We start from the raw sequence: 25,285 nt of genomic DNA on the forward strand, positions 1-25,285 counted from the left end.
TCCCCCCTCAGACGAACCTCACTTTCAGACCACTCCTGTTTGTATTTTTTTTAAACGGTGGCAAAATACACGCAACAGAAAAGGTACCGTGTTAACCACTTTTAGGGCACCATGCTGTGGCCTTCGGGTACATTCGCGCTGTCCTGCCACCATCACCGCCGCCCGCCTCCAAAGCCCTGTCATCTTCCCAAACTGAAACTCTGTCCCATTAGACACTAACTCCTGGTTCCTGCCCCCTCCCAGCCCCTGGCAACCACTGTTCTCTCTGTACAAATCCCATTACTCCAGGAACCACATAGCAATAGGAGCCTACAGTTCCTGTCCTTTTGTGACTGGCTTGCCTCACTTCGCGGGATGTCCTCAAGGACCGTCCGTGTCAGGGTTGGTGTCAGAATCTGCTTCCTTTTTAAGGCTGAGTGACACTCGGCCGCCTGTGCACACCACCGTTTCTTTTTTTTTTTTAATTTTTTTATTGTTATGTTAATCCCCATACATTACATCATTAGTTTTAGATATAGTGTTCCATGATTCATTGTTTGTGCATAACACCCAGTGCTCCATGCAGAACGTGCCCTCTTTAATACCCATCACCAGGCTAACCCATCCTCCCACCCCCCTCCCCTCTAGAACCCTCAGTTTGTTTTTCAGAGTCCATTGTCTCTCATGGTTCTTCTCCCCCTCCGATTTCCCCCCCTTCATTCTTCCCCTCCTGCTACATTCTTCTTCTTTTTTTCTTTCTTAACATATATTGCATTATTTGTTTCAGAGGTACAGATCTGAGATTCAACAGTCTTGCACAATTCACAGCGCTCACCATAGCACATACCCTCCCCAGTGTCCATCACCCAGTCACCCCATCCCTCCCACCCCACGCCCCACCCAGCAACCCTCAGTTTGTTTCCTGAGATTAAGATCCTCATATCAGGGAGGTCATATGATACATGTCTTTCTCTGTTTGACTTATTTCGCTCAGCATAATACCCTCCAGTTCCATCCATGTCGTTGCAAATGGCAAGATCTTATTCCTTTTGATGGCTGCATAATATTCCATTGTATATATATACCACATCTTCTTTATCCATTCATCTGTTGATGGACATCTTGGCTCTTTCCACAGTTTGGCTATTGTGGACATTGCTGCTATAAACATCGGGGTGCACGTAGCCTTTCGGGTCCCTACTTTTGTATCTTTGGGGTAAATACCCAGTAGTGCAATTGCTGGATCATATGGTAGCTCTATTTTCAACTTTTTGAGGAACCTCCATACTGTTTTCCAGAGTGGCTGCACCAGCTTGCATTCCCACCAACAGTGTAGGAGGGTTCCCCTTTCTCCACATCCCCGCCAACATCTGTCATTTCCTGACTTGTTAATTTTAGCCATTCTGACTGCACACCACCGTTTCTTATCCATACATTGGTTGATGGACACATGCGTTCCTTCCACCTTTTGGCTACTGTGCATCAGGCTGCTATGAGCGTGGGCACAGACACGTCCTCGAGGCCCTGCTTTCAGCTCTGCGAGGTGTAGACCCCATAAGTGGAATTACCAAGTCATAGGATAATTCTAGGTGCAAGATTCTGAGGAACTGCCGTACGCTCTCCCCCTACTCTCTCTTTGGATATGCAGCGTCTACACCGCTGGGGGCCTTTGATGAACGGACAGTTCCAGGAGGAGCCCCCTATTGTCCCCCTGCAGGAGGCTAGTCACTGTCACAGAGCTGGGTCTTCCCCTAATTGACATGCCCTGCCACGAAAAACTTCTCTTTGTGACTAAGAACCATTGCTTTCTCAGATCTTGCCACATTTGCCACTTCGCCCAGCAATTAAAAAAAAACCCTACCCTAGCAGAGTGGTTTTGTACCAATAGGCAGAAAGTGTCAAAGCCAGGTGTAGAGGTGGGTGCTGGGCAGCCAGCTCGGCTCACACACAGGCAGGGGATCTTGCTTCCACAAGCCAGCCCCCCATACCATTTAAATTCCTGGCTTAGCAAAGTCACAAATTAGATCACGTGAGAGACCACAGGGCAATCAAGGCCACGAACGCTGAGGGTCTGCTGGGTTCTGGAACAATCTCTCTTGGTATTTTTGTGCATCAGCATCTTCACAAGTGTTCTTTTTGGAATCTCCCTGTCATACTGCTGGTGGAAACGAAGCCAATGTGGGATGTTGGGTGGGAGGGCATGAAGGCCCAAAGCTTGGAGGAGCCCATGTGACTTGAAACTTTTGATGGCATCTGTCATAGACAACAAATTAGGATGCATGTCCCACTTGCAATTTCCCCAGGAGCTATGCTGGACTTGGCCTTTTGTGAGGGGAACCCCTCCTTTCTCTACTCTGGAAGGTTTTCTAGGGAACTTCTGTCCTCCAACTCGACCCCACTTTCCTGCCAAGTGATTGGTCCAAGGTTGGCATCATAGTACCCCACCTTCAGGTCTTACCTTGAGGGTTTGTCGTGGTGGTGGTGTTTAACAAGTTAGGGAAAGAGCCTTTTTTCTGCCTGGTTGCAGAGGTCAGAGGACAGATGCTACCTGAGGCTATCCCCCCAGTCAAAGGAGAAGGGGGATCTGCAGGAGGTGAAGAGGTCAAAATGCACAGAGAAGAGGTGAAAACGTTCTGATGGCGTTCCAGCCCCTGTCTGCAGCCATTCCTGAAGCCTATTCCTGAAGATTGGTTTCCATGAGCCTATCCTTTTGCCATTTTTGCTTAAGCCAGTTTCAGCTGGTTTCTGCCCTGTGCAAGCAGAGTGTGGAATAAGAAACCATGAATCATGCCAGAGAAACTGATCAGTCAACCAAGGAATGTTCCAGAATAAAATTGCCCATTGCTTGGATTGGCTCTGGCACCAGTGGCTTAATTTGGTGCTGGGTCTTCACAAAAAGAGGGCGGGTGAAAAGGCATCAATGTTTGAGAACATCTCCACATGCATCTTGGTTCGAGCTTTAGGAAGTAATATAGCATTTTGGTAATTGCTTTTCGAATTCTCAGATGGTAAAAGCGAAATCGCATCGTACTGAGGAAAATACAAGCGTGTAAGCAGTTCACTATAGATTGCTGTGCCTCACATTCGGTTCCTTCCTAATGCAGACTGGCTCTGTTTTGCCAGAGACAGCATCTTGCTGCATTTGGGCACTCCCCGGGCCAGGGGAGTAAAGTGGGGAATGCATGGCTTGTCTGATATGTGGGGTCTGTGGCTCATGAGGCATCAGGCCCCAGAATCACTAATCAGAGCCAGGACTGTAGTAACTGTAATAACCTGGTACTGGGGGGAGGGCGGGAGGCTGGCGAGACTTCCCTGATGGCTGATGGCTGAGTGCCACCTTGGGGACCCAAGCTTGCTTTCAGAGGGGGAGTAATGAGAGAAGGGGCTTGGGAAGTAGGCTTGAGCCCCGGCACTTACAGGCTCTTATCAACCATCCGCTGTCCAAGGGGGATCTAGACCTGGTTGGTCCCCAGCCCTGCTTCTGACTCTCCTAAAATTGGAATTTCAGATACATTATTTTTAGTATGTCTCAAACATTGCACATTGTAAGTTGCATCTTGTGTATGTATATACTGTGTTTTTTAAGCTCTCCAGGTAATTCCAAGGTGCACAATGCTGAGCCACCCGTGCACCGGGTGGAAAAGCAGAAATGTGGGTGACAAGTGCAGAAGAAAGCAGGAGCAGAGGCATGAAGGCATGGTCCCGTTTGGTGCATTGGGAGGTGCAGGGGTCAGCTGGGGGCACAGAGCACAGAAGGTGCATGAAGAGGCAGCAAAGTGCTCTGCAAGTCCCCAAAAGTGAGCCGAGGAAGGGAAAGACCAAGGCGGTCCCTCTCCAGAAGGGTGGGTGACATCTTTTGTACTGCAAACAGTATCAGACTCCACCTGGATGCCAAGCTTGACCGAAGCCTGGCTGTGTAGCCCCCAAAGCCATCTCAGGGCAGGTTTTAGCTGAGATGCTGAACCCACCTCAGAACTGTCTGATTATAACCCCGTGTGCCTGTGTTAAGAGCTGCGCAGACAGTTCTGATGCCTCATTTGGGTCCATCTCTGACCTGCAACCCCCCAACCCCTGTCTCTGCCCCCCACCATTTTGTAGCTTCTGGGGCAGATTCCATTTCATGTCTGTTTCCTTCCCTTTGCTGCTAGGTTTCTGGTGCCCTCTTCTCTGAGCCACCAAGAACATGCTCGGGAAATGCTTGTTGGACTTAATTAAGCTTAAGGACTTGGTTTTATGAGACATGAGCGAGTGCCCTCAAATTGTAGCATGCATCAGCATGGAGGGCCCCATCCCCAGAGTTGCTGAGCCAGCTGGTCTGGCATGAGGCCTGAGAATTTGTATTCCTAAAAGTTCCCGGGTGATGCTGATGCTTCTGGTGCCGAGACCACACAGTTTTAGCAAGAATGAGAAAATGCTCTCCATTTAAATAAAGTCAAGGGAGTCGCAACTACAGGTAGAAACAGAGATTCAGAGTAGAAATGCCGACCAGGTCCTTGGACGGCATTTCTTCATAGACGCAGCGGCCTACAGGCCGAAGGGTGGAGACTGTGGGGTCATCCTGGCGGAGTACAGTTACAAGGACCCGTGTTTGATTCTCTGCACAGCTCCCCGCCGGCTGTGTGACCTTCTCCGAGCTTCAATTTGCCTATCTGTAACATGCAGAAAATACCGGCAGCCAACATTTCTGCTGCGCTTACTCGGTATGGATGTTGAGCTGAGTAGTTGGTGCGTGGTTCTTTGAGCTGGCATGCAGCGGCAACAAGAGGCCACACAAAGATTATTCCAGGCAATTGGGATCCCACATCTAAGCTCTAAGGTCCTCTTGCCCACCTTAGAGCCCCCTCGAAGGGCTTCTGGGCGGAATAAATTTGATGATTTGTAAAACACTGACTCAGAGCCTGGTACATGATAAGCACCGGACCACGTTTATGGTAGTTGTTACAACTGGTGCCTGGACATGCACCTATCTGTGTCCCTGTGGTTGAGCTCAAGGACACCCTAGTACCTGTCTTGACTACGGTGTGGATCCAGAGAATGTCAGACCCCAAGATCATCCCCAGAGAAGGAAGGGCCCGTACATAGTATGTTGCATGTTAATGCTCGAGTGAGAGGAACTTGTGAATATGCATTACTTTCATGAAGGACTTGAGTTGTTTACAACACCAGGTCCTTTGGCCTTCTTTTTGGATCTCAGTCTCATCTCAGAGGGGGCGGCCCCGCAGAGCTGGAGGGAGGAATAGGAGCCACACCCAGGACAGGGGACAACGTGGGAAGCTGCTGGCCCAGCAGGAAAGGAGGCTGCACACAGGCGCCACCTAGTGGCCAAAGTGACAGGGGTCCTGCTGCTCCGTCTGAAAGGCACGATTAAGTTCTCCTGATGGCGTGGCAGTGGGAGATCACATTTCTTTGCAATCACAAGGAGGTTGGAAATGGGCTGGGATCCTGAGAGGCTGTTTTTAAGGAAGGTGATCTATATAGATGCAGCAAATTTACCCAGAACCACCCAACAGCCAAAGAGCTGACGGAGGATGAGCTGAGAGTGTCTCTCACAGAAGGAAGATCGCCTTTTCTCTGGAAAACATGGATGTCAGGGTAAGCACCTGCTGTCCTTTTCTTCCTTTCACCTTTACTGCAAGGGAGAGAATAAACTGAGATGTTTGACTAGGAACCCAGATGGGGAAACGAACTGCTTCCTTAGGAAAGACACCAGAGGCGGCTCCTTGGCTTGTTGGAAAAGCAAAGGCAAAATCCAAGCGTGTAAGAGGTTATCTTTTGGTTTTACTGTGAGACTGTTCTCTTTTGAGGCCTGAATGTTAGATTAAAAGATATTTGAATGTGGATAAAGATTATTTTTTAAAAATTAGATACTACCAGGTGTTTGTGTTTTTTCAGTGGTTCTGATTGCATATTCTTTCTGTACGTGGGACCCGCTATAGGGTCTGGGCCCAGCGGCAGGGATAGGACCTCAGGGGGCTGGTGCTGGGGCTTGGATCTGGCTTCCCCGCTCCCCTCACGGCTGCGCGGGCTCTCCAGCCACAACAAGGCCACCCAGCCAGTCAGGTTCTGTTGCAACAGCAGAGAACTGCCTCAGTTCCTCTGCTGGTGTAGAAGAGAGCCTCAGCAGCTGATAAAGTCAAGACCCCACAACCTCCCGGGGGCCCCGTGTCCCTTCTGGCTGCTGAGCAACTTTCTGTCCATTCAGATCACAACCTGAAGGCGAGTTAACCCACCCGTGTGAACTGTCCTGGGCCTTGTCAGTCTGAAGGACTGTGCTCGGACCCCACCAGCTCCTGAGGTTTCACCCATATTCAGGCTACTGCTTCTCTTGGCTCAAACCTCCCATTTGCCCTCTGAAACCTCTTTCACTGGAGAGAAATTTGCCCACACCCCTCACTTCTTCACAGACCCTCCATTTCATCGCCCTGGCTGGAGCCTGGCCCTCCTCTGAGGATGCCTCATTTCCCCCCATTCTTCCTGAGTGGGGACTTCCCGTACTTCTGAGCTGGGTAGGCTTTGAGCACTGGCTGGCTCCTCATGGCTTCAGCGTTTTGGAAGCAAGCCCACCCTCATGTGCTGTGCCCCCCTAAGGCCCATGCCAACTCCCCATCTCCAGGCCATTGCCCAACCTGGGGTTCTTGGAGGACTTCAGCTCTGTCTTCCAGTCTACCTCTACCTCCCCTGCCCCCTGACTCTTGCTGCCACCATGGTCAACCCCAGCGTCTACCAGAAGACCCAGCTACACCTGAGCCTCAACATCTGCTCGCTTCCTCAAGCTGTAAGAGTCTTCTTCACCTTCACTCCACCACCCACTCCTGCAGCCAAATCTTACTTTGTCACTATGCAATACTGCTCCACCTCCATATCTCCGGAACTTCTCCTGACCACATTCCTGTCTCCCTCCATCAGCCTGGACCCCAAGGTCAACCACTTTCCCATCCACTCCCTCAATGTCCCTTCTTTGCACTTGCTGTGCCCACTCAGTACCCCCACCCCCAATAGGCTAGGTCTCCTCTACAGGCTGCAGCCCTAGCCAAGGGCACTTGCCTCAGCCTACACGTGAATGAGATGGAACTGAGGAGGGGCAGATCTGGCCAACGGAACCAGAGAGAGGCTTCCCCTTGGAGATTCAGGGGAGGCTGGGAGTGACATGTTAGAACTGGAATGAACTAAGAAGTTGGTTCACAAAACATTTGATGCCTGATGCAGAAGGACAGATAGTAGCAGTTAATCCCCAGGCCAACAATCAGAAGACTCTTCTCCAAAGACATTTAAGGACCCCAGAGCAAAGACCTCTGCCCTCTGGCATTTAAGGGTTCCCCATATAATAACTTAAAAACCAAGGCTTACCAGCTGACAAGCTCTACTCACCAACACAGGGCCTCAATCAGCTTTTTGTTGCCTCATTTTTTGGTATGTATAACCCATCAAGCATCACCAACACTTAGGAAAATCTGCAACTTGGAAAAGAGAGATGAAGATAAGCAAAAACTACCCAAAAGGATACAGAGATGATACAGGGAACTGAAGAAAGCCTTAAAAAAAAAAGTCTAATTAGTATCCTCAAATACTATAAGAAAGGGACAAGGATCAAGAGCTTTGGAAATGAAAAATGATTGCTGAAACTAAGAAGAGTGTCATGGCAAATTTGGGAAATAAAGCCAGGACATTTTCCAGAAGGAACGAAGTCAACAAAAGCAATATAAGAAATAAACTGTAAGTGCCACGGAGGATCAAACCCAGAGTTCTAACATTCTACTGTTGAAAGTTCCAGAAAATAAAAACAGAAAATGGAGGGGATACAATGATTTAAAAGTTAGACAAGCCAATTTCTCCCGGCGGAAAGACACAAGCCTTTGGGTTGAAAGGACTTGCCAGTGTCCTGCACAAGGAAATAAGACCCACATGCAGACATGTCTTTGGGAACAAGCAATAATGAGATTCCTCCCCAAAGTTTCCATGGAACACACTCTCCCGGGGGCTGGGGGTGGGTGCTGGGGGTCTCTGACTGAGGGCTTGACCGCATTCCTTCAGGAAGCCAGTAGCTGAGGAAACCAGATGATGAGCTCTTGCTCTCACCCACCCTCCCAAGGAATGAGATGACCAGCTATTTCTCAGCCCTGGGGACTGGCTTGTGGAAACCAGGATTTTTTATTTTTTTTAAGATTTTTTATTTATTTATCTGAGAGAGAGAATGGGAGACAGAGAGCATGAGAGGGGGAGGATCAGAGGGAGAAGCAGACTCCCCACTGAGCAGGGAGCCCGATGTGGGACTCGATCCCGGGACTCCAGAATCATGACCTGAGCCGAAGGCAGTCACTTAACCAACTGAGCCACCCAGGCACCCCGGAAACCAGGATTTTTTAAAAGTATGTACAATATCATTGGATTTAAAAACTGGTATCCATTTATTTGTAATAGGTGAGAGACACACCAAAGCGTTAACGGTACTTATCTTGTGAACTTCCTTTCTCTGATAAGCACTATGGCCTAGATCGATGGTTCTCACACTTTGGGTTGTGCCAGAATCACCTGGGAATCAAAGAATGCAGAGACTCAGGCTTGCTGAAGCAGGATAGGACCGGGGCCTGGGCAAGTTTCCCGTTTCCCACACCATGATGCTGATACGATCAAAGTTCGAAAACCACTGACCTAGCTAAAAATTCTAAGACCTACAAACAATGACACTGGGTTTTGTCATCCTGGTTACAGCAAATCCTATCTAAGAGGGCTTCCTTTTCAACCAACAAGTTCTCCACTCTCTGTCTGCCCCCCACTCCCTGTGACGGCCACCCAGCCGCTGAGGGTGTTAAAACATGGCTCCCATGTTGGAAGGGAAAGCAGTATTTGCTCAGCAATAGCTGTGGTTGACTGTCCTTATCTCTGTCTCCTTCCTCTGCAGCACAAGAGCAAGAAGGGGGGCTTCTGAGCCACCCAGAATGCAGGTCAGACCCTCAGCTCCATGCTTCATGGGGCCTAATGTAAATTATCCACCTACTGCCCCTTAGTCCCCATTTTGTTTCTCCCCTAAAATTGTTCTGGGGAGAGTGGGTGCCAACGAGAGGAACTCTCCTTCCCACCTTCACCTCCTCTGGTCCCCACCAACTGGATGTCCCAAGCCCTGGGAGAGACCACCGTGAGCCCAGCAGGCCCTGTGGGGCCAAGGGAAGGCAGGGTGTGTGTATGTGTGTGTGTGTGGGGGGGTGTTATTGCCCTGCCCCTCCCCCTTCCCCTGCTGGGTTCAGCCACTTCTCGTCAGGCTTCGCCGTGAGAACCGCTAACCACCAAAACATCAGGTGACCACAGGTAACCATAGAAGCCAAGTGGGGCATTCAGTGATGAGGGGAGGTGGGTGGACAAAAGACAGAGCAGCAGGCAGAGAATCCATCTCCTTTGCCCCCTCAGATTGTTGACAGCACAAACTTTTTAGCTGGCTAAATTCACCAGTGGCCCAGCACTGTCCTTCACCTTTCAGGGCATGTGTGGCAGTCTTTTTTCCGGGATATTTTCTACCTAAACGGTTAGTCAAGATGGGCTCAGCTGGGCTGCGGTGTTTAACCCAGACATCTCAGTGGCTTAACACAAGGGTTGGTTTGTTTCTTTATTTTACTGATGAGAAGTCTGTTCTGAATCAGGTGACTTTTCAGGGCAGCTTGCCTTCTGTGTGGTGTCTGCATGATCCAGGGGCTTCCATTGTGTGTCAGCTCCACCTGTGGCCTCCACGATGGCCGGTCACCGCGTCAGAGGAAGAGAGAGCTGGAGGTACCGATTACCTCCCCTCCCGCCTGTTGGCCAGAGTTAGTCACCTGCCCCAACCTAACTTCCGGCGAGGCTGGGAATGCTGTCTTCCTAGGAATCCAGAAAGAGGAAAATAAGATTTGATGAAAACATTATCTCTGCCACTCCGAACATCCTTTAAAAAAAAAAGAAGAATTAAAGGCAATAATTCAAGATATCCTATTAGTATATGGTGGTTTTTTTTTTTTTTTTAAGTAGGCTCCACACCCAATGTGGGGCTTGAACTCATGACCCTGAGATTAAGAGTCACACACTCCACTGACTGAGCCAGCCAGGCGCCCTTCCTATTGGTATATGAAAAGCCTCTGAATGGTGTTGCGCTCAATAGGAAATCTGTCTTTAGTCCATCATTTCCCAAGTTTATTTGGTCATCGAGTGCTTTTTCCTAAGTGCAGTATTCCTTGGAACTGGCATTCTGAGGTGAACACTTGTCCCAAATGCGTCAACTGTGGCTTATATAACCACTTAGAGCACCTGTGTCTGGAATAGCGGACGCCCCCGGCAGAATCTCAGAGAACACCAGCCCAGCCCCCTCCAATCATCAACAGCTCCTTCGAGGTGCACACCCCCCCCCCCCCCCGCCCCGCCCCAGCTTCCTGTGATTCACACCCAGCCAGGCAGGCTTTTCCAGGAACTCACTGCGGGGAGGGGCAGGCCTCAGCCACAGATGCTTATTTGGAAGGGCCCTGAGTGCAACCTCCGACCCAAGGAAGAATTTCTTCCTGATCTGCTCGGGATGCAGGATGGGGCCTGTCCCCTCTGCTGGATTCCTCCAGAGACCCAGCTCTCCCTCCCTTGCCCAGCCTCCTCTGGCACTGTCGGGCAGCTCAGGCTCCCGCCTGGACCCTGCTCCCCACTAGGCTAGCTGAAACCCTCCGGCGCAAGAGGGCAAAGCCAGCCCCTTGTCATGTGACAGATGGCTGAGGCCCCAACAGCTCTGCTTTCAAGTGTCTGTGGCAGTTCCCAAGCCCCTCACGGCCCTGCCCTCCGCCCCCAACCCCATTGTAATGTCAAAGGGCTTCCGATCATCCTTTGGGTTTGGGCTCATCCTTTGGGTTTGGGCTCGGCATTCCAGCTTCTTGTTAACCTTCTGGAATTTTGACTGGGTCATGAATCATGTTCGTGATTAGTCACCCTTTCCAGGTTTGTGTCGCCGGCAGGCAAACCCAATGAGCACACTTCTGTGGCTTCATCCAAACCGCTGAGCAGGCGTAGGTGAACCTGGGGAGGCAAAGGTTGGGGAGGGCAGGGAAGAACACCTACCGGGCTCACCTGCCAACCCTCTCAGAGGCCAAGTTCACTCAGCTACTGTCCTGCCGGCCCAGCCTCTCCTGTTTCTGGAAACCGTGCCCTCTACCCCCTGCCATCTTTTATTATGGTTTCCCAGGGGCTGCCATCTTCTTACCAGCCCTGCTCCCTCTGCCCCCAGCTAAGTGGCCCAGATGCGAGATCATCTCCCGATCGTTGGCCTTGGCGAAGGGTCCAGTCAGTGTCTCGCTAAAACGAAAGATGTTGTATGTTTTTGATCTGAAGGGAAATGCTGGTCTGCAGGGGGAGAGGAATAAGGTCAGGCCCAGCGCCTGGCCCAGTGGGAAGGGCAGACAGGTGGGGCTGTTAGATGGCTCTTTTCATGAGCTCTTGTAGCTCAGGCCTGCGCCCAGCACAAATGACAGATGGGACAAATAATAGAAAGAGTACCAGTCGGTGCCTTTGCTGATGAAACGCTGTTGTGTAAATACACACATTTACCTAATGAAATGTATCCAACATTCAGAAAAAAGCACCCTCTTTGCAGCCCAACACCAATTCAGCATGCCAAGCAGCAAACCCTGCCTCAGTGGCCCAGAACCGTCGCCCTGGCCATGCCAGTGTCTCGACCACCTGCAGGCCTCCCTCTTGAGGACCCGCGCCTGTCTCTATTCTCAGAGGCAGCTAAGGGTGCTACCAGAGGCCCCCCTCCCTGGCCTGGGCCAATTCCAAATGTGGCCCCTGCTCCGGCCTCGCAGCTGTCTGGGGACTCCAAGAGCTATTTCTGCTGCTCCATCGAGTGGCAGGAGGCAGCGAGCGGGCATCAACAGCATCCTGCAGCTCCCTCGGGTTTGGGCGTGTCCGTGATCCAGAGCTTCAGAGGCTGTGTCCATGGTTGTCAGGCACGCTCCTGGGGCCTTGCCGAGCCAGAGGGATGGGACGGTGGCGGGCAGAGCAGAAGGAGCCAGTCCTGGGGCTTTGTGAGCGGTCCCTTCCTGTGATCCAAGACAGAGGAACCTCCTCTGCTTTTTCACCAGATGGAAAGGAAGAAGCACACTGGCAGGATTCTAAATTCCAACCAGACTGGCCGCTGGCTCATTCCTTGGCATGTGGGTAGATGGAGTATGTGCCCCTGACACACTCAGGTCACTGCTTTCCCGGCACTGCGCTGGCCGAGCTCCTGAAGTGGTTTTAACCTCTTCATGGGCTTCTTGGTCCCGGGTCCTCCCCACTGTACACCCCCACCCCCAAACTCTGCTGGAGTCTCATTCTCACCATGGGGCATTTCGGTCCCAACCTGGCCAGCTTCCTGGAATTCAGCCCAAACCAATACTTTTGGGGACTCCCTGCAGGGTTTTAAAGAACCTTTCCCTGTAGTCACCAAGGAGGACGTTCCAGCCCCCTGGACCGTGCCTCGGACACCGGCGGGCAACCGCACCCCTTTCACCCCCCGAGTCAGCTGCTCACCCTCACCATCCAGACCCCTACAGCCAGGAAAAGGGCCAGGAATGACCCCAGGCCTGAGAGTGGGGGTCAAGTTTTTAAGAAGACGAAGCCGACTTCCAGGTCTAAAACTACCTTTATTTGTGGTTGGCGCTGCGTAAGACGCCTTTATCAATCAGCAGAATTATAAAACTGTACAAGAGGTACAAAAATAGGCTGTTTAACTTAGATAATTACCTTCACATCAAGCTTTAAAAATACACATAAAAATTGTACAATCTGGCAGTTTATAAAATATAAAGCTAAAAAGAGGATTGTAGGTTCACAGAGAGGATTCTATCACACAATTAACACATACCCATTAAACAACTGTCTACAGAGAAGACACAATGGCACAGAATTTTTTAAAAAAATCACTCAAAAAAGAAAATTTTTACCCTGACCGAATTTCTCACCCTTTAATGATAAAACTACTGTGAGGCGTCCATCCCATGGAAGGATACAGTATAACTTTTCTTTTTCCAGTTTTAGAATGGTCAGGGGTGTGTTGTCCAAAACAAATCTGATGTGCTTTAAAAGCAAGTGCAGTTATAGCTGGATATACGTCAGAGTAAAAATTAAATAAATATAAATAGGTTAAATAAATAGGTCATGGCAAAAAGAACACTACGTAAGGTTTGCGTTTGAGAATGCCGCATGGTTGACTGGTAATGCTCTCTAGGTAAGTGGGGATGCCCCCGTCACAGCTTTTGGGATACTGAAAAGGAACACTGTACCCGCCAAACACAGGGTGAGGCGAGTGGGGTGGGGACTTTGGCCGGAAGTGGAGGTTAAGGCTGCCCCAGGGGGAGGCTCATTGCAGATGCGCTCTTTGTGGTTGCCCAATGAATACAGAACGGGTTCACGTGCAGATACAAAAAACTGAAACCAGGGTTACTCGTGGGGGAAATCACGGTCTCATCAAGAAAACAAAGTGCAGGATGAGGAGACACTTTGGTTTAAAAGATCATAGTCCAACCTTGGAAGGTGGCATTTCGGCTCATCTGTAGGGGACACCCAGTGACTTTCTTCCAGGAAAGGCCAATGCCAGGCCACCAGCTGCAAGGACAACTCCAGGATGGTGAAGGAGTCAGCGAGGAAGAGACACGGGGATATGTGGAGAGAAGGGAGTTCAGGCACTAAAAGAGCAGAGAACGTAGAGAGGCTCTGTACGGGTGTGCTGTGTGCTCTTCCGGGCTCACGGCACAGGGGGTGAGCCAGCCTACCTTCTGCGAGGACCTCCAGGCCGAGGACCCAATACACAGAGCGGGAGAGCGAAAGCAGACTCAGGAAACCCAAACCCGGCCGGAGCCCAACTTCTGAAGAGACAGCGGCCAAGAAGAGAAAGGTCTACAACCCAGAGGCCCCCCACATCTGCGAGAGGTCCGATCAGCAGCCACCGCATCTTTCACTGTGGTGTGAAAGAAGTGCAATGGCAAACAAATCACAGTCACACAAAACCTTGCCCGGAGTTGATTCTGATCAAGGCCTTTCTTCTAGAGTTGGTAGAAAGAAAATACTTTGCGGGGCCCACTAACCTGTGGATCTTCTAATCCGTGTAATGGGTCAGAGGGAGGTCTCACTGGAAAGAGCCTAGGACGGCTATGGCACGGAGAGGGAGGGGTGAGGGAGAGCCCCTCTGCACTCAGGGTTTTAGATCCACCACTAGATGATTTAGTGACTTACCACAGACGCCAATGATCCCCCAAAGTGCAAGTGCTCTGACGCCTAGTGACATGGGAGCTCTCGACAAACTGCAGTTAAAAAGACTCAAGAAGCAACCGGAGAAATTCTGGCAGGCGTGCCAAAGACAGATTCAACACAGGATTTAATGAGAGTGTCCCTGGGATTCCCAACAGATATGACTAAATTCTGTCGTGACAATGAAGATAGTGTACTTCTAAAAAGTTAAACAGCCTTCCAGGAATCGTGCTAAAGATCAAATTAGCTCCGCTGTGACAGGATGCACAAGGCTGCAGAGCCCTGTTCTAGCAAAGGACAGACACCTTCTCATGGTGCAGAGCACAACAGGAAACCAGGATTCTAGAGACGAGAGAGATGTGGCGGAGAATGCCCGAGCAGTTTGCATAACCAGGGTCCACATGAGACCTCTTCAAGCCATCCGAGGGGCTGAGGAGTGACCAGGTTCCTAAAAGTGACGGAGAGAAGGCTGACGGAGGACGGCTTTTCCTGGAGCCCTGATCTTTACTGTTTGTTGTGTCTCCCCCTCTACGCTCTCACAAAAGCAGAGGTTTTGCCTATCTTGTTCACCTCTGCGTCCCCAGCCCCCGGGATCCGGCCTGGCTCACCCCGCGAGTACCCAGAATCCAACACATCGAATACATGAATTTGAGAAGATGGGTGGCTAGAAATGAAGAGGAGAAGCAGAAAAGGCATGTGAAAAACAGTTGTCCTGGAGACAAGCTGGGCCCGAACAGCGAGAGGACACAAACCCTGGGCAGCCAGAAGTGACTGGCTACTCCCCCAACGACACCGTTCGGCCACGAGACAGAAGCAGCATAGAGGGCCGACAGCCTGCCCGTCACTTGTGGGACCTTCTCCACCTGACTGCCTGGCGGGGCGGGGATCGCCACTCAGGCCCGGCCGCAAAGTGACCGCAGGGCCACAGGGACAATGGCGTGGATGCAGCAGAGCAGGGAGAGGGCAGGCATCTGGCCGGGTTCCTGAAAAACGAGCAGTATGGCAGAAGACTCACCACAAGGCCAGCCCAGAACACCGGGATTCCCAGGTCTAGATGAGGTAACCGGTGAGGGTGCAGGATAACGCAGATGGAGGATAATGTGAATTTAAGGAAAAAAGTGACTCCGGGCATTATGAAAGGAAGGAAACTGAATTCTACGAAGACAGAAGGAGAGATTTTGAGGAGTGGCCCTCAGTCCAATCCACCATCAGGAAGTATTTCACAGAAGAAACAGTGAGTTCTCGGTCCGTCAGTAACATCCTTACTCCTGAGTGGAGTCTCCGAGCTCCCCAGCGCTGAATGAAGTGCAGGGACCCACTCACCCGGCTGGACAAAGGACACGGGGAACACCTCCACACTGTACCCTGCTCACATTTAACCGCTAAGGCTCTCGGTAGAGGAAAAGACAGGAATTTCTGACTGAAACTAAAGTTAAAAACTACACTAATTTTAGCAAAAAAAGATATTGACATAATTTAGGGACTATTACTTTGAAGTTGTTTAATGGATGTATATAGCCTTGCTACACTGTTTTACTCTTCAGCAGCAGAGCATGTTCTGAACGTGAACGCTCTCTCTGGAGGGGATGGAGACTTTTGGTACCCACAAAATAAAAAGTGAATTATATATCTTGCATTTATCTTCTTCACAAGGAAGCTTCAAGTTCAGCTTACTTATGCTAACATAGCATTCTACAGTATGATCAAAATATAAAGTTATTAAAATCTGCCAAGAGAAACATAAAAGCCTGCCCACGAAGCCCGTGGTGACCCTGGCCTCTTCTCCCGACCCCCTGGCCCGTCCTGCTGGCTCCAGGGACGGAGGAGCCACATTGCCCACCTGCTGGCCCAGGACTCCCCCAGGGTGGCCGTGAGTGTCCCACCTGGCCTGCTCCCCTCTGGTCCCAAAGGCCTGTTCCTGCCTGGGTGTTGCTCTTCTTGATGGGGAACTTATCACCTCTTGCCCCCAAATGCTCCTAAACATCCCCCAAATCCACCAAAGGCCACTGATGCACTGGGCTACCGTGGACTCAGGACAGAGCGTCCTCTTCGTTTCTAAGAGATCTGCAGACACGGCCTCATCTTCCAGTGTGCGGTGCTCACCTGTCCCAATGCCGCGCCTCACACTCAAGACTCTCACTGCCCCCAAAGAACACTGGTCAGAGTGAGCTGGGGAACTCTGGGTGCGTCCGTGATGAGTGCGGCATCGCCGATCCCCAGGAACGACACGCTCTGAACGACTGCCTTCTCCGTAACAGCCCTCACCTCTGGAGCCCCACTTCGAGCAGAAGCTGTGCTTAGTGCCTCTTAGCCTCGCTGGCCAGGGACAGAGATGCTCCTGGTCCCACACGCAGGCAAAACGTGGGATTCCCTCCTCTCTCTTCCTTACAGGCCCACAGGCTGACATCAAACAGGAAGTTTAAAAAAGAAAGTGTAGGTCTGAAGCAAGTGCATCCAGGAGAAGGTGGAGGATGCTTCTGTCGCTGCCTCTGGGATGGGCCCTCCTTGGCAGAGGACCCCCGACTGCAGGACTTTCGTGGCCAGCATCTTCCCAGCTCCCTACAGGTCAGAACGGGTCATGGTTCCCGCTTCCTGGGGTCGGCATCATCCCCTGCTGGCTGCACTGTGGACAGCTCAAGGCACTTGGTTTGGGAGCCTGGTCTCCTTGCCCAGCCGGGAGGTGTCAGGCTCGGGCTTGTAGAGACCAGGCCCACAGTCACAGCTGCGGCCACCAGAACGGAGGACCACCCTGGCTCAAAGGGTGTCTGGAGTCAATGGAGGCCGGGGCCCTGGGGGCTCGTGGAAGTAGTAGGGCTGGAAGAGCCGCTCGTGGCCGCACGGCTCCATGGCCCGGTAGGTGTGGGAGAGGAGGTGGGGGAAGCGGGACGTGAAGTAGCGCACGAAGTCGTCAGGGAGGGAGCCCAGCGTCTCCCGCACCTCCGCGGGGAGCTCCCGGTAGTGGTGCTTCTGCAAACAGGCGGACACACAGACACAGGGGTTAGCAGCTGGAAAGCCCAGGAAGCACGGGTGAAAGATCCTCTCGCTAGTCAAGGAAGATAGAACGTCAGTTGGTTCTCTGTCAAAGAGAAAAGACTCAGATACTCAACGGTCCAGCCGCCTACCTTCCCTGCTTCCCCTCGTTCAGGAGGGTGCCTCAGAGCCGAGTCAGGCCCAGGGCTGGGGAGGCAGGCAGGAGCTGCCCTACCGGAGTGGCCCGCTGGCCAGGCCTGTGTGGGAAGGTCCCCATCAAGGGAGTTTATACTGTGCTGTCTCAGACAGGAACAGGGCACACACAAGTCAGCAGAGACCACAGATGACACCAGACAGCCCGCTTCCCAGAGCGGAACTCCTCACCTCAACATCCCGGAAGAGAAAACCCATCTAAGGGAACAAGTTGGCCCTGCAAGTTCAGAATTCTAGTACGAATGGAAGGACCCACAGAGAACAGAAAGGAGAAAGGTGGCTGTAACCCCCGTCACCGGGACCACCGGGGGTTCACGCCCCTTACCTTGTTTCTCATGGCTCGGAGGAGGTCTCGAACGGAGCCACCTTTATAGGTTCTGAATTTCCGCAGATCTAGGGAAAAAACAAGGAATGCAATGTAACAAACCCATTTCTAAAGGAGAAAATTCCCGGGGCTCCTCGGGATGAGCGATCAGACTGAAACACAACAGAACTACACCACGCTCGGGGTTAAAGGAGTGTGTCCCCCAGAGCGAGCCTGACTGAGGGCAGCGCTATGAATGCCACCTCTGGGTCGCACCCACAAGCACAAACAACCATTAAGAGCACAGCACCCGTCACTAACCTGTCATTCAAAGAGACAAAAATGAAACCCACATCAGCGTAACGAACCCCAGAGGACACACCCACAATAGCCTCAACCCCGAGAGGAGGATCTGGAGCCCAGACCGCCTGGAGCTGCCAGTTCCATGTTCGCTTCTTAGAAACGGCTACTGCTCTTGAAACGTTTCTGCCAACATGCACGGCCGGGGCATCAGCATGGTCACCTGTCTGCAGGGGGACGGTGATGTTTTCCCTCCAGTCCATCTTCACCACAGCTCTCCCGCCTCGCTCCAGCTGCTTCACTATCGGGCCGTCCAGGGACTCCTTTTCTATTCGGTCACTCACGTCCTGTGAGGGTGACAAGGGCAGCAGATGATGGTCAGGGTGTGGAGAATCGGAAGCTGGAGGAGCGACACACACACAAGTCACAGATTGGTCGCTGCCACATGAACCTCGGGCCTCAGGACTGATAGGAAGTGTTGTGCCTCGGTCCCTCCCGATCCATCACCCTCTCCCCTGCAAGCAGCCCCGTCTGTGGCTCACTGGGGAGAGACCCACACAGAGCACCTCCGTGACAGGGGAGGTGTCACACCTCTCCACGAACCCTAATGCCGCACCCACGTCTCACCCCTGTGCACGCACACCGCATCTCACACGGAGCCGTAGTGCAATCAACGTCCATCAATGAACAACAACAACAAAAGCTCAATTTTGATTTGCATCTTGGGCTTTTCTGTCAACGCAGGGAAACAGGACATGCTCAGACCCACAGCCGGTCAGCACTCCCCATACAAACAGTTAGAAAAGATGGATGAAGCACTCTTTGAGAGGCAGAAAGTTGCTGACAAGCATGTGGGCTCCGGAGGCCCTGCTCTAGCCTCGCGCCCTGCCCCGTGTCTGAGGGCCCCAGCCAGAGCCGAGCGTGAGCTCCAGCAGCTGAGGAAACGGAGCGAGGAGCCCCACACAGACTCACTGGCCATAGGCTTTTCTTTCTTTGATGAAGATGAAGCCAGACTGGCTGACTCTCAAACTTAGAGTGGCTAGAGGAAAGCCCTGGGCACCCTGCAGACACACACTTCTGCCGCAGAGCCGGGGCGGCTAGTTGATACAACGCGAGGCAGGTGTGTTCACATGAGAGCGGGCTCGGGAAAATGAAGAGCTTAAATCCTAACCCACGGTGGGCTGGAGGTCCCTTTGTGTGAGCTTTATTCTTGTTCTACATCTTGTCATCATCAAAGGAACCTGGCGACTTTCCAGACGTCCCTTGAGGACACCTGACCTCCGAACTGTAATGTTATGATCCGTGGAACATAGTGAACAATCCTAATGTTGTCCGTGGAAAGTGGCACGAAACCCTCGCCTTCCCAATCCACCCAAATACTTAGTAAGCACCTGCCACATGCCAGGCAGCGACGAACCAGAAGTCAACCACCACTGCCCTCAAGGAGCTTAAATATTGGGGGCTAAGGCTCTAGTCAGATTCCAGGACAGGGTGATGGTCACTCCTAAACCCAAGCTTCACTCTGACCCAGCCCCAGGAGGAACAGCACTGAGCCCGTGTGCTTGCTTTCCAGAGCCGGTGGGCTGGGTACGATGTGTTTGGACGAGCTGTGCTGAACTGACACCGGGGAAGACTCTGAGAAACACGTTCCCTTTCTACAAAAGCCACCGGGCGGGCAACACCACAAAGCCTTAAGACAGCCAAACCACCGGGCGCCTGGGTGGCTCAGTCGGTTAAGCGACTGCCTTCAGCTCAGGTCATGATCCCAGGGTCCTGGGATCGAGCCCCGCATCGGGCTCCCTGCTCTGCGGGGAGCCTGCTTCTCCCTCTCCCACTCCCCCTGCTTGTGTTCCCTCTCTCGCTGTGTCTCTCTCTGTCAAATAAATAAATAAAATCTTAAAAAAAAGACAGCCAAACCACTGACAGAGCTCATCTCTACTGATCCTATTAATTTCACGTTTCAGAATCCAACGTAAGCGAAAAGAGATCTGGGCAAAGATTAGGTAAAAGAGGATAGAAAGAATCCAATGTAAGTAAATGTTTAGATTTAGGAGACTTGAATGAAATTATATAATGCCTAAGATTTGCTTCACAGTAATCTGGGGTGGAGATTCGAGGAGGGAGTAGAGGTTCAGTTATTAATTGCTGGAGCTGGAGAATGGATAAAGGGGAGTTCATGATAGTATTCCCTCTACTTTTGTGTATATTTGAAAGTTCCCATAACATAAGGTTTTTAAATTATGGCACATCCGTAGGATGGAGTACTAGAGTCATTAAAATTTTAGAACTTTTAGGGGCGCCTGGGTGGCTCAGTTTGTTGGGCGGCTGCCTTCGGCTCGGGTCATGATCCTGGACTCCCGGGATCGAGTCCCGCATCAGGCTCCCTGCTCGGTGGGGAGTCTGCTTCTCCCTCTGACTCTACCCCTTCTTGTGCTCTCTCTTTCACTCTCTCTCTCTCTCAAATAAAATAAAAAAAAATTAAAAAAAAAAAAATTTTAGAACTTTAACATGGAAAAAGAGTATGTTAAAACACTACATTTACTACTGCAAATACTAGTAATGCTATTATTAACACTGAACGAAATACTGTGTAAAAATATTAGGTACTGAGAAAAGAAAAGGATATAAAATTGTATATACAGTTTGACCCCAATCACACTTTTAGCTATATGATGAAAATATGTTAAAATGTCAACCATGGTTATCCCTTGGTTATGGGATTAGGAGTCATTTGTTTCATTGTCTTTTGCTCTGTTTTTTTAAAATCTGGGAGAACTTAAATGAAGGTTTTGATTAAAAAAATACCCCAAACGCAAAAACCCAAGAGACCGACCTGAAAGAACTGGAGCTGCTTTTCCAGGCTCCAGAAGAACGGATGTTTCAGCACGTGCTTTGCGGACGGGCGTTTCTGAGGATCCATCGCGATCATCTTCTCTATTAATTCCCGGGCAATGACATCTTCTACAAAGGAGGAAAACAAGCAAGTAACTCATTATCACCGGCCCACGGTCGCCGTGAAATACCTGAAACTTAACAGCACGCGTGCCTTTTGATTCAAGATTCTACCAACAGGAGCTCACTGCAGTAATGGAATTAAGAACATGCACAAACGTCAGCTGATGGGCGGGGTGTCTGGGAAAAGGAGTAATTGGAGATACCCACTAGCGGAGGCTCCGGTAATGCTGCCTCCAGGTCCTGGGCTGTGCTCTTAAAATGATGCCCTGTGGAGCACCGGTCAACATGGAGAGGGATTCGATGGCATGTACGATTTACCCTCCATGTTTTACAAAAGGACGCACACCCGTCTAATTAGAAGACTGGAATAAGATATACAAAGGTATTAATAGCAGGAATTCATCACGGTGTAAAGGCGTTGTGGGTCTTTATGCTAACCTATTGTTTCTACAGGGAATAAGGAAAATTAATCCATGACCAAAACAGTAAGTTAGTTTTAATTTGTTTTTTTTAAGATTTTGACTGAGAGAGTGCACACACATGCGAGCAGGGGAGGGTCAGAGGGAGATGGAGAGAGTCCCAAGCAGACTCCGTGCTGAGTGCAGAGCCCGATGTGGGGCTCGATCTCACGATCCTGAGATCATGACCTGAGCCGAAATCAAGAGTCAGACGGTTAACCGACTGAACCACCCAGGTGCCCCAGTTTTAATTTTTTAAAAAGGTGGCACTGGGTGTCATGGGTCAATTATAACACAGGAAACCCTGAAGTCAGGAAGAAAGACTTGTTGCCCCTGCACCCGGAGAGCAAGACCCAGCCTGTCTGTTCCCAGCCCAGACCACACCCACTGACCACTGGCCTGCACACAAGAGTTTACAGAGCATGGACTATCTGTTTTCCTGAATGTTGGTGCAGGAAGGGACCTCAGGTTACTTAACCCCTCACAAGTCACAAGCAGGAAAATAGAGGTCCCCAAAGGGGGCCTTGCCCAGGTCACAGAGGTCATTGGGTGACCTGAAGGAACCTCAGAGCCGCCTGGCTTTAGGAGGAGGTGCACCAAAGACAACCCACCCAACCTTCTACCAGCTTCGGAATGAGTCATCAATTCACGGAGGCCCACAGGGCAAGCAGTTGGAAAGAAGGGCCTCTGGGGGGCACAGAGCTGGCACCCTTCCAGGCCAAGGGTCCACCTGGGCAGCTGGGGTGGCTCCCGACCTCTCCTGCCCCGTGGCCCGCTCACCGTGCTTCTCGGGGTGCAAGCAGTCGAGGCTGTAGGCACCCAGGAGGATGTTGGCCTGCCGCTGCAGGGACTTGCCAAAAGGGTGGCTGCCCTCCGAGATCACGTAGTAAAAGACACAGCCTGCAGAGAAGATGTCCACTGTGTAGGTCTGAAAAGAGAGGCAGGGTGTGAGAGGCCTTCTGGAGAATTCTCATCCTCAGACTCAGCAGCAGTGAGGACCGGAATGCTGCTGCCGCTTCTCCCACCTTGAAGGGGTCCCGGGAGACTCGTCTAGCACGTTGGCAGTGCCCAGAGCTGCAAGGGCTGCGGGCGTGTTGGCGTTCACAGCGGGGAATGTGGGCTCTAGAGCCGATGGGCTGGGGCTGGAAGTGACTGGAAAAGTTGGGGGGGGGGATAGTAATTGCCCACATATGTCCCTTTCATTCGTCTGAGCAGGAGACTATATGGAAAGTGCCAGCAGCATGCTGTTCACACAGAAGCTCTTTGACAAAGAAATGTCATTCTTCATGTGCCACAGCCCCCAAGTCTTGAATTCAGAAGCTGTCACTCCTGAAGAGGCAAGAGGCTGAGAGCTGTGCCCAGTGCTCACCGGGTTGTCCTTGCAGTCTTCGCTCAACATCTCTGGAGCGATCCAGCCTTCTGTGCCCGGCACTCCTGAGCGGCGGCTGAAACTGTGCCGGCCTACCGCCAGCTTCTTGCAGAGACCGAAGTCCGAGATCATGGCCTTGGTCCTGCCATGCGCGTTGGGCATGGAGAGGAGAATGTTGTGGGGCTTCAGGTCTCTGTGAACTAATAGAACGCTCCAGATCAGTCCCATATTTACCATGAGTAGTGTCAGGGAGTGCACTTTCTCTGACTCCCAGCAGGCCTGCTGCCACCTCTAAGGGTTCTGGTCTGCGACTATGAAAGGTTCCTCCTCAAATTCTTATTGTCAAAAGGCCACCTAAAAACCCCACGTGCAAGCCAGCGATGAAGCACAGATTCTCAGCGGAGGGATGGACCATGCCAGCAGTCGGCCACCCTCCCCAACCTCCCCCCTCAGCTGGGGTGCGGCCTGGGAAAGGGAAGCTTCTCACCAATGTTGAGGGAGTGCAGGTGGGCCAGGCCCGAGGTGGTCTGCTGCAGCAAGGTGATGGGCTCCAGGCCGAGGTGGGCAAAGTCCTTCTGCTCCACGTACTGCAAGAGACACCATGGCCAGGTCATGCACAAAGCCCCTCTGCAGAGAGGGGCACCTCTGCACAGCACGCTCTTTCTTTCTTTCAAGTGATTCAGTTTTATTTAGAAAAGTCCCGCCTGCAGCTTTTTGCTTTAACATTTGGGATTAGGTCAGCCCATTTTCTTTGCTCCTATTTTAAGAAAGAAATGGGAAGTTTTACTGACAACGTTCTCTGCCCAAATCCACGTTTGCCAACAGACTTTCTCCTGAAGCCATAGGCTCACTTAAACAACCAGAAGTTCTGACGGACTAGTGTACAGTGATAAAGGTAAGGGCAAGGAACTCAAGTTCATGGCCTCATACAGGTAAACCTGCAAGTGCAGCCAGCTAATACCAAGGTAGGTTCACAGTCAGCCTGGAGACTGAGCAAAAGGAGATCGATGGAGGATCTCAAAGGCCTGACTCCTCAACCAGCATCCTCCAAGCCCACACCAGCCCTGACCAGTGGTGAGAACAACTGCGGGGTTTCCTGGGGGCACAGGGAGACAGACACCAACCGCACCCAAAGACTGCCCCACCCAAATGAAGCTGAGGTGCTGAAAACGCTCTCCGTTTGGATTGTTTGTGGTTAAATGGGCGTGTGCCCCTGTCAAACGCACCAAACTGGTCACTGAAATGAGTAGGCTGTGTTATAACTTCAATAAAGTAAATATAGAGAAATAAAAGAAAAAGAAATTGCAGGCCCTCGAGCCACCGCCGCCGGGAGGAGGAAGGCTGCAGCGGCCCCGGCAAGGCTGCCCCCAGGGCCCCCACCTCCTGCAGGGTGGCTGCACACAGCTCGATGGCAATGTACTGGAACTGCCGGTCCCTCTCTGTGCAGAAGTAACGGATCACGTTGGGGTGCTCATCTGATTCTCGAAGCAGCTGGACTTCGCGGTCCGCGAAACTGAAACACTCGGGGAGGATCCTCTTGACGGCCACATCGCGGTTGTCAAACATGCCCCTGAGGACAACGATCAGGGGCTGGGTTGGGGGGGCAAGACAGGCTGTGGACACGAGAGACCCACGGACCCACCGTGCTCCTTGTCCCGTGAGCCAGCAGCCGCCTCGTGAGCCTCACAGCCCTGACCAACCGTCGCTTCCGCCCCGGAGGTGAACTCCTGAAGGACCACGCCACCGCTGTGACCCCGCTGCACCCCTGGAGCCTGGCCTGCCACCCGCAAGCTGACAGGTACTGGGACAGGCGGCGAAGTCACAGAGCTCCCGGGGCCACTCACCGGTACACAATCGTGCCCTCAGCTCCGTGACCCAGCACGTCCTTGGGACAGAATGAAATCTTCCCAACTATCACCATGCTGGTTTCCTCATCTGGGACAAAACAGGAAGAAGTGGTTTTAAACAAACATAATCTAAAACACCTTGAGGCTGGAATGGTGCGAGCTTCCTGAGCTCAGATTCAGGGACGGGACCTCTCAGGCTGTATGTTCCCAGCCCCGCGGTAGGCGAGAGCCGGCGGGCTCCACGCCTCCCTGACGCCCAGGACCACGGCTCCCCTGCCTCCTGCCCTCCGTTCCTGCCTCCGCGTTACTGTCAGGAGACAGGGGTTTGCCACAGATGCACAGACAATTTGCACCTGAAGCCTTCATGGAGCCGCAGTGGATGTGCAAATGAGGCCAGGAGCGGCCTCCAGCTTGGGACTGGGGCTCAGCTCTCTTGCATGAGCTCGGCATCCATCCCCTCAGAATATCGCCCTGACGGCCGGTCTGAGCCAACCCCCCAGAGGAATGGGGGTCAACAATGGCACTGTCACACGGGGCCCCTGGCTGGCCTCAGGAACGCTCTCAAGCCAGACACCCAGTGGCCCTCTGGCCAGCAGCAACTGCCAGCCCTTATGGAGCAAGATGGAGGGAGGGCAAGGTGGTCCCCCAAAGGGCCCGAGAGGGA

At 51.9% G+C, this 25,285-nt stretch overlaps 1 protein-coding gene across 6 annotated transcripts in view; it reads right to left on the bottom strand.

The window, feature by feature from the left end:
• Nucleotides 1-7,566: 7,566 nt before the first annotated feature.
• ERN1 (endoplasmic reticulum to nucleus signaling 1) overlaps nucleotides 7,567-25,285 on the bottom strand; it is an 82,789-nt gene continuing 65,070 nt past the window's right edge. For 4 of the 6 annotated variants that reach the window (XM_036116247.2, XM_036116245.2, XM_078065924.1 and 1 more), the window contains 9 exons: nucleotides 24,619-24,709; nucleotides 24,155-24,344; nucleotides 23,262-23,361; nucleotides 22,775-22,974; nucleotides 22,186-22,333; nucleotides 20,826-20,953; nucleotides 18,216-18,339; nucleotides 17,714-17,781; nucleotides 12,583-17,172 (listed from right to left, as the gene is read on the bottom strand). In XM_036116247.2, the coding sequence (XP_035972140.1) occupies nucleotides 16,960-17,172; nucleotides 17,714-17,781; nucleotides 18,216-18,339; nucleotides 20,826-20,953; nucleotides 22,186-22,333; nucleotides 22,775-22,974; nucleotides 23,262-23,361; nucleotides 24,155-24,344; nucleotides 24,619-24,709 (1,262 nt within the window). In that variant the 3' untranslated portion in view covers nucleotides 12,583-16,959. Of the gene's footprint in view, nucleotides 9,826-12,582; nucleotides 17,282-17,713; nucleotides 17,782-18,215; nucleotides 18,340-20,825; nucleotides 20,954-22,185; nucleotides 22,334-22,774; nucleotides 22,975-23,261; nucleotides 23,362-24,154; nucleotides 24,345-24,618; nucleotides 24,710-25,285 lie in introns of those variants that run through there. The other 2 variants (XM_036116249.2, XM_036116250.2) reach the window with 2 other exon arrangements.

This window comes from Halichoerus grypus, chromosome 2 (genome assembly GCF_964656455.1).
Source record: "Halichoerus grypus chromosome 2, mHalGry1.hap1.1, whole genome shotgun sequence".
Lineage (NCBI taxonomy): Eukaryota > Metazoa > Chordata > Mammalia > Carnivora > Phocidae > Halichoerus > Halichoerus grypus.